At 33.2% G+C, this 16,481-nt stretch overlaps 3 protein-coding genes across 3 annotated transcripts; all 3 read left to right on the top strand.

Moving 5' to 3' along the window:
* On the top strand, positions 1-519 carry LOC122610152 (uncharacterized protein At1g66480-like). Its single transcript, XM_043783146.1, has one exon. The coding sequence runs from the start codon at positions 1-3 to the stop codon at positions 517-519; it is 519 nt and encodes a 172-aa protein (XP_043639081.1).
* Positions 520-3,906: 3,387 nt separating this feature from the next.
* Positions 3,907-4,290, top strand: LOC122610151. Its single transcript, XM_043783145.1, has one exon. It carries the CDS (start codon positions 3,907-3,909, stop codon positions 4,288-4,290), a length of 384 nt encoding a protein of 127 aa, XP_043639080.1.
* A 5,070-nt stretch (positions 4,291-9,360) lies between these two features.
* On the top strand, positions 9,361-13,875 carry LOC122610150 (wiskott-Aldrich syndrome protein family member 2-like). The gene is made up of 2 exons (XM_043783144.1): positions 9,361-9,705; positions 13,513-13,875. The coding sequence occupies exons 1-2, from the start codon at positions 9,361-9,363 to the stop codon at positions 13,873-13,875; spliced, it is 708 nt and encodes a 235-aa protein (XP_043639079.1).
* The last annotated feature ends 2,606 nt before the right edge of the window (positions 13,876-16,481 follow it).

Raw genomic sequence — 16,481 nt, 5'->3', positions numbered from 1 at the left:
ATGGGAAACAATATAGCTAATGCAAAAGGAAGAGGTAAAAAGAAAGCCAAAGTAATGAAAATCGATGGTGAAGTCTTTAAATTAAAAACACCTATAAAAGTCTTTGAAGTAATCAAGGATTACCCGGGTCATGTCTTATTGGAATCAAAGGCCGTTAAACAATATGGTATCAGAGCCAATCCGTTAGACGCCGAAGAATATTTAGTACCCGGGAAGATTTATTTTCTTGTGGAGTTACCAAAGCTCCATGAGACTTCGGATAAGAGTGTTGTGACTAGAAGAGTGAAGTCGGGTGTGAACTTGACGAAAAACGAGAGGCTGCAACTTATGATGGAGGGTGATGGACGTGACTTGGATGGTTATGGTTCGGTTCAAGTTAAGGTGAGGTTGCCAAAGGCCGAAATGGATAAGGTGGTTAAAGAAAGTAGAGATGAGATGGAGCTAGTGGAGAAGATTGTTGATCTTTATGTACATAAGAAGGCTGCTGGCCATGAGCCACGGTTGATTAGGGAGGATTAATTAGGGTGTTATGGGGTGAGTTATTATAGGTTTATAGTTTTGGAAATGTAGATATAACGTTATTTGGAATAATGTGTTTATTGTGATCACAAATATTTGGTTTATCTTGATTTTTATTTTTGTTTTTTGAAATGATTCTGTTGCATGTAAATGAAAAGCAGTATCTATTATGAATTGCACATATAAAGTCATGAAAAAGTTTTATTTGCTTATCTTACGGTTTATGTTCCGAGTTTTTGATTTGCCGTTAGGTGATGTGTAGTGTAGATGTCCGTCTCCTACGGATGAGATTGATGGATACCAAAATAGTACACGGATCACGGTTCCTCCAAAACTTTTTTTTTCTTGATCGATCAATCAAGTTCACTATTATTACAGATGTTTGTATATCACCCATTTTTTTTTGTTGAACGACTATATCACCCATTTAATTGAAACCATATCTATATCTATGTATCTAAATCTATAAATCAAACTACCCCTTCTCATTTCAGTAATTAAGACTTTGAAATAACCATATTACTCCTCTCTTTATTTACTAAATTAAACATCTCCATCTATATACCTATAATACCCTTAATAAAATAATTTACAAAACAAACTACCCTTCTCCCATTTCAGTGATTAAGACTTTCAAATAACCATATTACTCATCTCTTTATTTACTAAATTAAACATCTTCACCTATATATAATACCTATAATACCCTTAATGAAATAACTTACAACATATATCCTCCAATCCTAACCCTCTTACTTCAATTAATTTACAATCACTACCACGCCGCCACCACCACCACCACCGCACATCGGGAGAGTTAATTATTTCATTCATGTATCAAATATATCGTGTAATATTATGTAGTGTAATGGCTTTTGACACTTAGATTTTGAATCAAATGTATGTGTTTCTTGAATGTATACAAACATTGTTCATCTTATATAGTTTTTATACGAAAGTAGTATTAAAGAAATATAGTTTTGAACAAAGGTACTAATCTTGCTTCCAATTGACATACTTTGAATTAGACTTAGAAGTGGAAAATGGGCGGGTTGGACAATGGAATGAAATATGTAGTGTAAATATATGTAACTTTCGATGACCTCCTACTGTTTAATCCCTTCAGGGGGAAGAGTAAGAAAACCCTATGGTTCAAAATTGCCATCTTTAGAATAGAGGTGTCCTATTGTCCGTCAAACGAGTATAATGTTGTCTTGCTGCCATTGCATCATGGCAAGCTAAGCTTATTGTTGTTGGTAAATCTCATGTTGATAAGGGGAACACGGTCAGTATTCTTCTTTACTATGAGTAATAACATTTGGTGCACCCTAAGTTATGTGTGGGGGTGACCGTTGCTTTGATAAACAGTCAAATCCCTTTGACAAATAACATGACCTTGATTACTTGACTTTTTGGATGTTAAACATAGATAAATAAACAACTATGCTTCCTATGTTTGTGTATCCAACAATCATATTACCCACAAGTAAATGAAAAAAAAAAAAAGGTTGGTATTTATGATCTAATAATGAAGACCATTTTTTAAACAACGTTAGCCCATCTAATAAAAAAAAAAAAAACTTAACCTTGGTTGAAATGTATGGCCCAATAATGCAGTCTATATTCCAAACAACATCAGCCCACCAAACAAAAAAAATTGTCGCTCAACTCTATTTTCAATTCTGGTCCAAAAATAAAGAAACCCCTAATTGTCCTAATACCGTTCTTTCTTGCCAGCATACCACGACACCCGAAAATAAACGTGAATCCCAACCGCTTACCTCGTCGTGCAATGCACGGGTCTTCACTCTAATATTATAGTAAAAGATTACTTGTGGTTACTTTTTTGGGCAATGCAAGTTCTAGATGATACATGGCTAACAGTTTTATGCATATTTATACCTCTTTATAAAGCAGTTTTTCATATAACAGTTTTTTTCCGGATTTTATTGATTCTGATGGTCTAGCCTGTTTAAACTCTTTCATTTTCAATTTCTTATACAATTATCTTAGATTTTGAGATGCAATTTTAATTATAAAAAAATCGAGTTTCCTCTTTTATATGGTTTGATATATATGTAGACGGTATTTGATTAGGGTTTATAGTTTTTGTATTCATTTGGTTTAGGTCATTGGTACTTGGTCGGTGGTTTCTATTAAGCATTTTCTAATAAATCGTCTCTGCTTGCTACAGTTTTGGCTTGATATTTGGGTGGAGTGGAAGTGGTAAGACTATTCATTTGCATGTTAGTTTTTGAGACTCTACTATACTTATATTTGCTATGTCAACTTGATTGGATGGGCATTTTGCATTTTCTTTTTTATTCCCCATATTGCAGGGCTAACAAAACCAACATCAGGTTACATTTGCGTTCAAAGAAACGGTTATATAATGGCTGAATCATAACAAAACGGTTATATAGGACAGTGGTTTTTGTCATCGTTTAGGTTAGATTTGAGATACTTTGAATCATAACAAACACTACAGTTTTTAGACCCTTTAATATGTTTTGCCTTATTGACATGCTTTACTCGATGCACAGGGGTTATTGAGCAAGTTTCTTGATGATATCTAATGGTGAATGCATCAGAGGAGTTTTGTTGTTGCTTTAATTTGTTTGTGAAAGTGGTTTTAATCCTATAACTTTGGCAAAAAAAAAAAAAAAATTTCACTTTGATTGAAATATAAGGTGAAAAACTAATTTTCGCTGCGTTTTCATGGCTGCAAATATAAGGTGAAAAATTTTTGCTCCAAATTTTTGTTATATATCTTTGTGCATCAGGTTGTTAAAGAGGCGCTTATTCAGAGCTGGTGGATCTTTCTATTAACAGATATTTAATGCCAGCGGCGAGTAATGGATTACATCTTACTGCGAATGAAGAAGCTTTAGTTAATCGATGACACTAAAAGAAAAAAGCATAAGAAAAATGCGACAGTTTTTATAATTTGATGTTTTTCCAGATGTTACCATAAAATCGAGAAATTGAGGGTTCGCCATGTTGAAGCATTCATACTGTGTTTCAAAAACAAGTTTGTCTTATATAGGTGCCTGTTAGACCGTCCGGAGTAGCCCATTATTTTTCGAAATTACCATCCGGAACCCCCCCTGAACGCCTGACATCGGTCCCGGGGGGGGGGGGGGGGCGTTTCCTAGGCGTTCCAAACGTTAGAAATTGAAGCCTTCGGATTTTGAACGGGCTCTTTTCTTTGTTTTTTTCCTCCTTTTCACCTTCCCAATGCCACAATAAAGTTTTTTTTTTTTTTTAACTCTAACATAAACAATATATATACATACACATACCACTATCAAACCAATTCTCATTTTATCTCCAAAAACTTCTTATTTCTTTCATTCTTCTTCTAATATCTATACACTCATACAATAAATGGCTAGACCTTGGACAGCAGATGAGACTATAAATTTAGCGAGAGCTTGGCTTGACGTAGCCGAAGATCCAAATGTAGAGGCTTTCCAACAACAAAGAACTTTTTGGAGCCGTGTAAGGGAGGTATTTATTAATCTCCAAAATCATCAAGGCGAGCAAAGGAGCCTTGAGAGTGTGCAAGGAAAATGGCGGAAGATGCGCCACTCTATTCACGAGTTCGAGCACATCTATGCTTGTTTTCACAATGAAGAAAACCCGAGGCGTGCCGAACTTGCTTTAGAGGAGTATCGTATGACGCATCCTGATTTTCTCTACCTCCCGGAGTGGCACTTGCTACGAGCTAGTGCAAAGATTTATGATGTGATTTTATCGAATATGTCTTAGTTTCATATCTATCTATGTTATTCAGTTTTACGTTTTATGTGTCTCTAAAATAAATGTATGTTTTATGTGTGTTTAATCTATGTTTAATGTTTTATGTTTAATGTTTAAAATAAAATAAATGTGTGTTTAATGTTTTATGTTTATTTGTTTTTATTTGATTAAGTATGTCACCAATTAAACACCAAAAAAATTAAAACATTACATTTATATTAAAAACCAAACATTACATTTATTTTAAAAACACAACACATGAAATTAAAACATTACTTAAAACAAATACATTAAATAAAAATTAAACATCAGGAGAGAGTGGCGGGTAACGTCAGCCATAAAGGGAATCGGTCGAGGAAATGTCACTGTCACCGTCATTATGGCGCTGGTACTCGTAGTGATCTTCCTATTGAAAATCGTTCACTTACTCTTCACCAGGATCAGTCTCGTATCCTTCGGGCCTCCCGTCATTGTGAATGCGGTTCTGGCCTGGAATGCATGGCCTAAGTTGTCCGCTTTCGATTTGAGCCATGGTAGAATCCCATACCGCGTTCAATTCTTCATCAGTGAAGTCGTCTGTTGATTGCAGGTTTACGCGGGTTGAAAACTGCGCCGTCATCCTGAACTCCAGACGACGAGGATGCAGTCCTTCAGGTTCACCTCGGCGTTGAACAGGTGGTGGAGTGGGTGACTGAACAGGGGCACGAGTTGCTCCGCCTCGTGCTCTTCCCCGTCCTCTGCCTCGTGTGGGTTGCGGTTGTCCGATAGGACGAGTTGCTTCATCTCGTGCTCTTCCTCGCCCAAAGTTCATCTCCTCTGTGTGTGTGTTTGAATTTTTTGAAATTTTTAGTTGTGTTTTGAGAATGAGAGGATGATGGGGTATTTATAGATGAAAATTAAGAATTTGAAAAGTAGTCGTTACTGTTCAATATATCCGTTAATATTCAAATTCTGTATTTATTTTTATATTTAAATTCATTTTTCCAAAAAAATCAGAAAAAAAATTAAAAAAAAAAAGGAATTCCCTTGGAAGGAATGCCTCCACTCCAAGGGAATGCACCAAAAGCAAATGAATGCCTCCAATCATTGTAAAGTGTCACATGTCATGCTCTGAGTAGTAGAAGGGCATTCCCAAAAGCAAGGAAATGCCTCCACTTCTAATAGTCTTATGCAATGCTATGAAAACATTGAAGCCAGACACTATATTGATATGCTAATTAATCCCAAATCTTCTTTTTCTACATTACTTTTGCTTACATTGTTTTAAATAGATTAACTTGGTCAGCATATATACTAACTACTAAGTGACATAAGAGCTATATATTTTTTTGAGCTGGGTGCCACTACCTCTATATTAATACAAGTGTTTTGGAGTGCAATATCGTCTTTACCTCACTTAACCTGTTTTATATTGTTATCATCATCTTTTCGTCGTTGTAACGTGCGGGTACTAGGTTAGTATATGTAAACCAATTAATAAATTCTTTAATATTTATAAGCCCTTATAAAGGGTATTAGGATTAAGTTTTAAACTCTTTTTTTATTCCTATAATACCCTCCTTAATTACATTGTATTTTACACATCCTTCTCTAAATGCCGAAATTACCCTTATCAAAATTTAAACTTACAAAAAAAACCCATAAAAACACTTTTTTTTAAACATCAATTTTGTAACTTTGTGGTGTTATTTGTGTGTGTATTTTATATTTATACTTTTTAACTTATTTGCTTTTTAAATGTCTTTTTGACTTTTTTTCTAATGGTCCTTTTTATTTTATTTTATTATTTTTTTTGCTTTACCTTGATAGTTGGGTTTTTTATTTAACATTTTATTTTTTTCTGTTTTTTCTTGAGTAAACATAGTTTTTATTAACTTATTATATCGAAGTTGTGGTATGAATGAAACGTTCAAAAATAATACGGCCCGGCCATTATGAACCACCTGGTTTACAAAATAGCTATAGAAGTTTATATGTTAAGGCAAATATTAATATAAAATTGAACATTGGACTACTGGAGAGGTTTATTAGCCCACTTCCAGTTGGCCTTAGCAAGCTATATAAGCTTAACCAGTACTGCAATAGCCCAAATTTACAAAGGCCATTTGCTTTAAGCGAATCACTCAAGTAGAAGCCCCAACAAAATTAAAGTTTGAAAATGTATGACCAATGCTGTAGTAAAACTTGTATGTTTTCATCGAATGTTAGGGAGTTCGGAGAAAAAAACACCCTTATTTTTTTATTTTTGTTTTTCAATAATACATGAAAAATAAAAAATGCAATTAAATCATAGTTTTACAAAAAGAAAAAAATAAAATTCCAAGACGAAACTCTCGTCGTAGTTTGGCGACCTAAGGTGCGGACACTTTTTGGAAATTAGAAAATACTTTCTCTATTGTTTCCAATTTTTAATTTTTAATTTTTATATTTTAAATACCTCAAATTATACTTTTTGAAACAACTTTTTTAATTTTTTTGAACAGATATCAAAGTATATAGACTCTTCCCCTACACCCCGACCCCTATACTCCGTCACCCCTTGCCCCCGCCCCCGCCACCCCCACCCCACCACTAACCTTTTACTTAACCAGTTGTATTAGAACACGTTTTTTAATATCGAAAAAATAGTATGTTTTAGTTTTAGACGTGTTTTCAAAATTTTATTTTTTCCTAAAGATGAAAAAAATTCCTTTCATTTTCTAAAAAATTAGAAATGGAAAACTATAAAACACTTTTATAACTAAATGCGCTCCTATGATTCTGACGTATTTTCCCTCATATATATATAAGGGTAACACTCCGGTGAGAACACTTTTAAAATAAGAACGACTAGAACACTTAAAAACATCATTTTGATACATTAAAAGTCCATAAAACTAACATGGTGCATAACTAATTATCATTATTTAAGTGTTTAACAACACATCGATCCGTCAAAATCGAAAAAATCACATTTTTTGTTGGATGCATCAATTTGATGAATATACATTAAAGATGGATGCAAAAAAAAAACATGATTTTTTCGATTTTGACAGATCATTGTGTTGTTAAACACTTAAATAATGATAATTAGTTAAGAACTATGTTAGTTTTATGGACTTTTAATGCATCAAAATGATATTTTTAAGTGTTCTCACCGTTTTTATTTTAAAAGTGTTCTCACTGGAGTGTTACCCTATACATATATATATATGAAAAAATGGAGTATGTGACTGTTATACACCCAAGTTTGGGTGTAGAACCCATCACATACTAATTTTTTAATATATCTATAAATGTTTGGTCCCGCATGCTTTTTATGGATTAAAAAAATACAAGATGTGAAAAAATGGTTATTAAAATAAGGAAACTCTCATGGTTATTACAAAAAAAAATGTAAAAAAACAAGATGTAAAAAACATGTGAACAAATATATAATTTAAGAGTTCTCATGCTTTTTACAAAAAAAATAGTTTTCAAAATAAGGAAACTCTCTCTTTCTCTCTCTCTCTCTCTATATATATATATATATGAAAAAAATGGAGTATGTGACTGTTAGACATCCAAGCTTGGGTGTAGAACCCGTCACATACTAATTTTTTAATATATCTATAAATGCTTGACCCCGCATGCTTTTTATGGATTAAAAAACAAGATGTGAAGGGTTCTACACCCAAGTTTGGGTGTCCAAGAGTCACATACACCTTAACCTCATGCGTATACAACTTTTTGAACGAAAAAGGAACTAGATTTCTATTTAATCATATGCACAAAGCAAATAACATGCCATCATCATCTGATCGAATATCATATAAAATTATATTTCCAAACATAACTAGGATATATATATTCCTTAAGCATAACTTAATTATTCTTTTTTATCTTGACACATTCATGATTAAAGATGATGCACGCACTAGGCATCACTTAATCTATATTGTACAATCTCGAATCTAAAGTCGACTTCAATTCTGTAATTTTCATTAATGTGTAAAAATAGAAATGGGAGATCTTGGAGAACTTAACGCGGTTAACAAAGAAGACATTCACAAGGAAGGAATCGTGGAATAGAATATCAATAATGCAAAGGAAAAAGAAAGTTCTTTCACGTATGGTGAGCATATAAGAAAGGCAAGATAGCCTTGGATCATCACTTCTTTTACAAGAGGTATATGATTCCCCTTTTCAATTGCTTCTCTTTCAACCACTAACTTGATGAGTTTGCACTTCACTTGGATTTCTATTTGATTTCTATTTGGACTTCCGTTTACAGTCCAACATAAATTTAATTTTTTCTTTTATTAGATTTCACTTATATAATAGTATTTTGTTTCTACATGTAGGGGTAAAAATGTAATTTAAAATTTTAAAATCATTTTGTATATGTATCCGTAAGGTCCGGGAAACATAGTGGTGGACAATATATGGTTTTAGACTACTTTTAGTTAACAATCTCTACTTATATATAGTAAAAAAACACTAGGCACTAGTTTGTGTTTATTATTGTGTATGTATTACCTTGTATAGTATTAAACTAAGTGTCGAGAAGGATTATCCTTACTTTGCATTTACATCATGCCCCTTAAACACCATTTGTAATTACGTTAATTTTTACGAGTAAAAAAGAAAATATGTGCCAACCATAAAACATTGTACCATATTGATGACAATGACATTATTGACCCACAATACCTCACAGGCCGCCGGCTTGATTGGCCCATTACTTATGCTCTAAAACTTGTTACTTAACCTCCCACCAAAAGCCCTTCGAATATTTAACAAAAAAGTACATATAGCGCCTAATGAGATATTCTAGTTCATTTTCTGGAAATCACTTCCATTTTCTCTCCTACTAATATATATTCTCACATTTATATGCATTTATAGATGTGTATATATACGTACACTACCCCAAAGTTCTATGAGTTCTATCTTTCATCAATTCTCCCTCTTGTTCTCTCTTTTACAAATAGAGGCACACATTAAAGGAGAAGTGGTGAAATTAATATGAAGCCATCAATCCAGATTGTAACTTTGTCATTCATGATTATTTTTGCAACATTGTTGCTAATCAATGGAGACAATCTTGAAGAAACAAATATGGCTCAGTCACCCGACCCGTCGATTAAATGTGGATCATGCCCATGCATAAATCCTTGTGACATTACACCACCTCCACCACCACCACCACCCGAGCCATGTCCATCCCCACCGCCACCTATACCACCACCACCCGAGCCATGTCCATCTCCACCGCCACCTATACCACCACCTCCACCACCACCACCAATCGTTGAGGCTTGTCCTCCAGTTGCAGTAATAAAACCACCACCTCCACCGCGGTTCATTTACGTGACCAGCCCTCCAAGAGATCATCCTTTAATATTGCAAATTTATTCCGGTGGTTTTAGTCACCAATTTGGTTGGATTCTTGTAGCTGGCTGTGTAGTTCTAGAATTATTGATGTTGCTTTAAGGTGTAGTACTACTAGTTTCATTTTTTATTTTATCTTTGATTGGTAACCAAATAATATAATATTTTTTTAATGATTAGATTTAATGCTTTTACATTTTTAGTTGTCATCGACAGAAGATCATGTTGTCATTTAGGAATTAAAATGCACTATCTTCTTAAGGCTAACAAACTGCTCCCCAATTAAAACTTAGTTTAGAATGACACAATTGGTCCAGGGCGAAGCTACCTAGTGACTTGGATGGGTCATGACCCGCCTTGGACTTCGATTTTTTAACATGTAGCGTATGTATATTAAACTTGATATATGGCTTTTATATGGGTTTTGACTTATTATTGTTAATTTGGTCCATTCCGAACAAATTTTCTGGCTCCGTCAGGAGCAAAATTCATCACTTTTGTGTTTTTACTTATTTCTTCTATTTGTAGTGCTAGACTCTCACTAATTTATGGGAATATATGATCCAAGCAATTTATAAAAACCTCTTATCAATTACTCGTATATATATATATATATATATATATATATATATATAGTGAAAAGTTATTTTGAGAACTTTTTTTTTGCGAGAACCTTTGTGAACTTTTCAAATCAAGCCCAACCGATGATTATTCTTTACATGAAAATTGTTGTTTGATTGTTTTCTGAATAACTTATGTGTAATTTTGAAGTTTATAATTGTGTGGAGGCATAGATTATCATCTGTTATATAATTATGTTGAGATTTGAATTCTTGATCACATGTGCACGAATATTGCTATGATTATATGTGATCGATTTGCATACATGTGATTATAGCAATATTCGTGCACATGTGATCAAGAATCCAAATCTCCAAATAATTGTATAACGGATGATAATCCATGCTTCACACAATTATAAACTTCAAAATTACATATAATTTATTCATAAAATAATAAAAAAAAAACAATTTTCATGTAAAGAACAATTATCGGTTGAGCTTGATTTTGAAAAATTCTCAAAGGTTTTCACAAAAAAAAAGGTTCTCAAAATAACTTTACCCTATATATATACTATATATATTTATCATTATGGAAACTTCATAGTCATAGATGTCTATACTACATTATAAAATATTTATTCAAGTCATTTATTTTTTTTAATTATCTAGTTGAAAGTTCAAGGACAAAACTTGTTATTCTTCCGTAAAAAATTAATCTCTCTTCACTATTTTAAACAAGTCCATTTGAATTGGGAGGTGATATCCTCCCAACGGTTTTTAGCCATACACAACAACCGTATATATTTCTGAACAGTGTACGTACAATCGCATAAAACATGTTTTGTTGTGTATGACTAAATTGTGTTGCGAGGATATCACCTGTCCACCATCACCCACCGTCACCGTCGCATCACGCGAGTATTCTTTTAGTATATATATTTCAAAATTTATATATACTTGGTAAATAACATATTAATCATATGCTGAATTATCATCATTAAAAAATTGTTTGGATTGGCGAAGTTATATTTAACTACATGCAGGGACGGAGCCAAAAATTTTTTTTTGCATGGGGGCAAACTAAAATATTTAAGTGTATCAGGTTCTAACAAATAGTTTAGTCAAACTAAATTTATCTAAAACTAGAACTTGACTTGTTATATACCAAGATGTTAAAATACAAATTCAGAGCTATATATGAGAAGGAAATAAATAAACAATTAAAATGACGAAAACATAGAAAAGGAACTAAAGCCCGTATGAAGCGTATGCTTTTGCCTAAGCTTATCAGACTCTCTGTCAGTATAGAATGAAGGGACGACCCTAATGTTGTGTTGGCAAAGCCAACTTCTTGAAAGAACCGCAGATTTTTACCGGATTGTACACCTTTGTGCATATGGTAATATTGTTATTGTATATTTATTAGAAATGCATTTGTGAAAAAAAAACTTTCGTGACTTTCTACTTTAAAAGAAAACTACAAAAGTAAGTAAACTATATATTTTTTTGTGATGTATTTACTTATATTATCATGCAATTTTTTGATTTATTTAATTATATTATAATATTAATGTATAGTTTGAAGAACTAATTGAGAATTCATATAAACAAAAATAAATATGAGAAAAGCAAAAGGCCCAAAAAATATAAAAATGTAGTAAGCTAGGATTGAACACACCATCTCTTAATTAAAAGTTAGTAGGAAGTCTCTCATTGATATGTACTCTCTGGGTGCAACTTGCATCAACCCAACTAACCAGTCCAAGGCAATGCGTCGCAAACCCATGGGCCATTAGGTAAGAATGGATTCTAACCCGTGGTTATTTTCCACAAAGTCCACATTATCAAGTCAATTCCGAACTTTTGTGGGGTGCCAACCGAGCTAAATTGAACCGGCATCATCATTAAAAAAATATAAACGAAAAATTACCTAATTATCATTACTATTATCGATTAGAAAGTCATTTGACAAGAGAAACACATATTTAAGTTTCTCGTTGAATTAAGTTCTTCAGTGAATCTTTAATAGCGTTCTCTTTGTCTAACCTTCACATCTATTAAGTTTATAATTTTACATTCAATCAAATTCTATGTTCTAAGTTTTTATTAAAAAAAAAGTTATTCTAAACTTTCAAAAGTATACATATCGTTTTCAACTCTTCTATAAAGATCATCATCGGCTAATAGACATTGTTGTAAGTCTTTCAGATGATCATTATTCACATTACATATATAATATTCTGCAATTGCGGAATAGCAAGGATTGCAAACCAGGGTTGTTTCCATTGAACTATTTCAAGATTAATACTACTTTTAGTGTAGTCATATTTATAAGGCCCATATAAAGAGTCACTTCAGGGCTCTAAAATGTTCAAGACACCCTTTCAATAGCCTAAAAAGTAATCTTTAACCAAAAGAAAACTTAAACATACATGATACATCAATGGTGCATGGGTACAACTCATGGCCAAATAGGTTCTAACAAATTGTAAAGAGAATTTGGATAATTACTATGAAAAAATCATTTGCAAACTTAATTTTTTTATGAAAACCATAAAACAGATCCTGGCCATCCATCCACCATGATCTATGGTCGAGATTAAAAGCTGCTTCTTACATAAATTTTTAAACACAGAGGGGTATATCCGTCTTTTTATCACTTGAACAAAACCCCAAAACACATTAGTCTTTCTCATTCTTTCCCGATCTCCAAACTTTCTAACCCTAATTCTCTCTCGCTCTCTCTCTTTCTCCGCCCTCACTTTCTTCTCCGACCGACCTTCTTTTCCGGCCGCCGTTAATTATCCATCCGAATTCTCCACTTACCGATTTTAATCTATTCAGAGCTATATATGGTGATAGTGTCGCAATCTTCCATGCCTAATAAATAAAGATCGATGATGGTTAAACCGGAGGTTATCTCTATCAAATCTTCTGATGAATGTGGTATAATTTATAACTATTTTAGTTTTTATTTTCTTAATTTAGATCTAACTTTTTTTAGTTTACTTTTCTGCATTATTAGTTATAATTCTGACATCATTTTGTATTTGTTGACTGGAATTGTAGTGTGTATATGTGTGTTGTTAACTGTATGTGTTTGTATAATCTGTATCAAGTTTGTTTCAAGTTTCTATGTTTTCGTTGAATCTCTTTGTGTTTTCAGTCAAACACACTGTGTTTTTTAATAAGGCTTTGTAACTTAGTTTGTTTGGTTATTATTTTTTTAGATGAAACAAGTCATAAATCACATCTTAAAAGACTCAAGAAACCTAAGATTTCGCAAGAGTGTAAGCTTTTTGAAATCTCTGATCAGAAAAATGATGTTAAAGCCGAGGATGATAAGGAAGATGTCATCCGTAACATCATATTAATGACATCACCGACTCAATTGTCTACTGTTATGACTTCGTTGAATCCTAATCAACGTCAGTTTGTAGAAGATATTGGTTTTGGTAGTCTTTTAGGTTTCAGTATCGAGTCACTTCTAAGAAAACTCATGTACTATGTTGTTGACAATTTTGATAGCAAGGAGATGGTTATTAGAACAAGTAAAGGTGATATAAAATGTGTCACGCAAGCTGTCCATGATATTTTTGGACTTCCCATGGGTTCAACTAACATATATGACCTTGAAGAAAGTTCAAATGATGATCTAGAGAAAGAATGGCTTGGATAGTGGAATATAGGGAAAAAAGTGAGGCCTACACATATTGCTTCAAAGTTCAATGATGATTATGAGATTGGTGAGATGTTCAAGATCAACATCTTCGATGTTGTTTGTCAGCATGATGGTTGAGTCTGATAGCAATGGATATATCAAATTGGATTTGTTTAAGCGTCTTCCAAAAAATTCCGATCTACGATCGTTTGATTGGTGTGGCTTCCTTTTAACGTCCCTGGCGTCCAGTAAAGACAACTGGAATAGAGATTTCCCAAATAAAAATCCTTTTGCTGATCCAGCAACATTTCTAAGTGTGAGTTCACGCCTTGTTCCATGGTTTTCCTTATTAATAATTTATCAATGTTGTCTTGTAATAATTGTATATATTTTTTAATGTTATAGCTGCTTTATGTTGATCGGACGATATGTGACAACGTCCCTGTTTCTTGACATCGAGCGGTCTTCAAAAATTGGAACGACCTCCTTCAAGCTCGAGACCGACACTACAAGAAAACCATCGTTTAGAGACAAACTTAGCGACACACTATTTAAAGACGCTATTTTGAGACGCAAGTAAACACTCGTTTAGCGTCACTTTAGTTTTGATCGACGCAACTCAAGTCGAAGACTGAGTCGCAAAATGTTTCAAGTTTACAAAGTCGCAAATATTGTAGCAAATTAAAACGCTATTTTGCGATGTCTTTTGACACATGGCTAACGTTGTCGCTAATATTGCGACTTACGGATCCACATCGCTAATGATGTCGATAATTTGCGTCTTCCTATGAACTTGTTGCCAATGGTGTCGCTTGTTTCATGATGTCTTATTTATAATTTGATGTTAAAAAAATATTTCTATAAACTTTTCATAGCATGTTTTAATAAAAAAAAATACAAACTATTGCATATTCATAAATTAATAAAGAAATACAAACTATTCCATCTGCATACTTAAAAAAAAAAGAAAAAAAAAAAAGAGAAGGGAGTAAGGGAGTTTCCATAATCTGATCATCATCATCATCAATATGAAAACACGTCACCAACAAAAGATGTGATCAATATGATGGCATAGTTTTGTTAAAATCTCACAAAAGATGTGATCAATATGATGGCATAGTTTTGTTAAAATCTCACAGATCCATAAATAAAATCTGATCATCATCATCATCAATAAAATCTCGCGCTTCATTTTCTTTATTAATCACCGATCCATTTTAAATTCTCACAGATCCACAATCGCAACTCCATCTAACCACCGCAGCTCCACCACATAATCGCCGATCGCAGCTCCAACTACCGCAGCTCCACCACAATCGCCGATCACGAATCCATTAGGGTAAGAATACAATTTTTCATTAAGCTCATTTAGTTAATTTGATGATAAGTTTTCTTAATCTCTTAATTATGTGCGTTTATATTTATATATATATATATTTTGTGTGTATATATTGCATATATATATGTATGTATGTGTGTATCTAGTATTATTTGATTCTGTTATGGTATTATATATATCTAGTATGATTTATGATATATCCAGTATTATTTTGTGTGTGTATATATTGCATATATATATGTATGTAGATATATCCAGTATTCAATACGATATTCTTGTTATTTGTTACAGTGTTGTATTCTATAGCAGTCGTTAGGTTATAATATGGTACACAATTTTGATGTTTAATAGCAGAAATAATGACTTCTCGTGAGTGGATGTATAGAATGGACACATCCGAGTTTTAATGACTTGTTATCCAAGGCAAACGAGCCTTTATTTGAAGGATGTGAAAAACACTTTATTTTGTCAGCAACATCAAGGATGTTGAATATCAAGGCAGATTATAATATGAGTGAAAGTTGCTATGACCGTATTATGCAAGCATTTAAGGAGTTTATGCCAAACTCCAATCTTTGCTCTAGTTACTATGAGACTACGAAGATGGTATCACAACTAGGTTTGGGGTACAAAAAGATAGATATCTGTCCAAATGGATGCATGATATATTATATGGGGGATGAGGGTAGAAGTGAGTGTTATAGGTGTGGTCATCCTCGGTATAAACCTAATGAACAAAGTCGTGCAAAGTTGAAAAATAAACCTTTTAAATACATGCACTATTTGCCATTAACACCAAGGTTGCAAAGACTTTATATACTTGTAAGGATACAGCTGAACACATGACATGGCATCATGAATATCGAAGAGATCCTGGTGTATAGTCACACCCATCTCATGGAGAGGCATGGAAGCATTTTGATCGAACTTATCCTTGTTTTGCTGCGGAGCCGAGGAATGTTAGGCTAGGCCTTTGTGTCGATGGTTTCACGCCCTTTGGGATGTCATCCACCTCTTATTCTTGTTGGCCGGTTATTGTAACACCATATAACCTACCCCCTTGGTTATGAAGTCTGAATACATGTTTTTGACATTAATTATTCCAGGTCCTCACTCTCAAAAAGAAATATTGATGTTTTCTTAAAACCTTTAATACATGAGTTGGTTGAGTTATGGGAAGTTGGTGTGGAAACTTATGATGCATTTAGGGAACATAACTTTCTGTTAAAAGCTACACTTTATTATATGTAATATACCAGAAATCGTTCGTGTTCGGGTGCGGAAG

This window comes from Erigeron canadensis, chromosome 8 (genome assembly GCF_010389155.1).
Source record: "Erigeron canadensis isolate Cc75 chromosome 8, C_canadensis_v1, whole genome shotgun sequence".
Taxonomy (NCBI): Eukaryota; Viridiplantae; Streptophyta; class Magnoliopsida; order Asterales; family Asteraceae; genus Erigeron; species Erigeron canadensis.
Note: the sequence above shows the minus strand (reverse complement) of the source record. Positions and strands in the feature narration are given on the sequence as shown.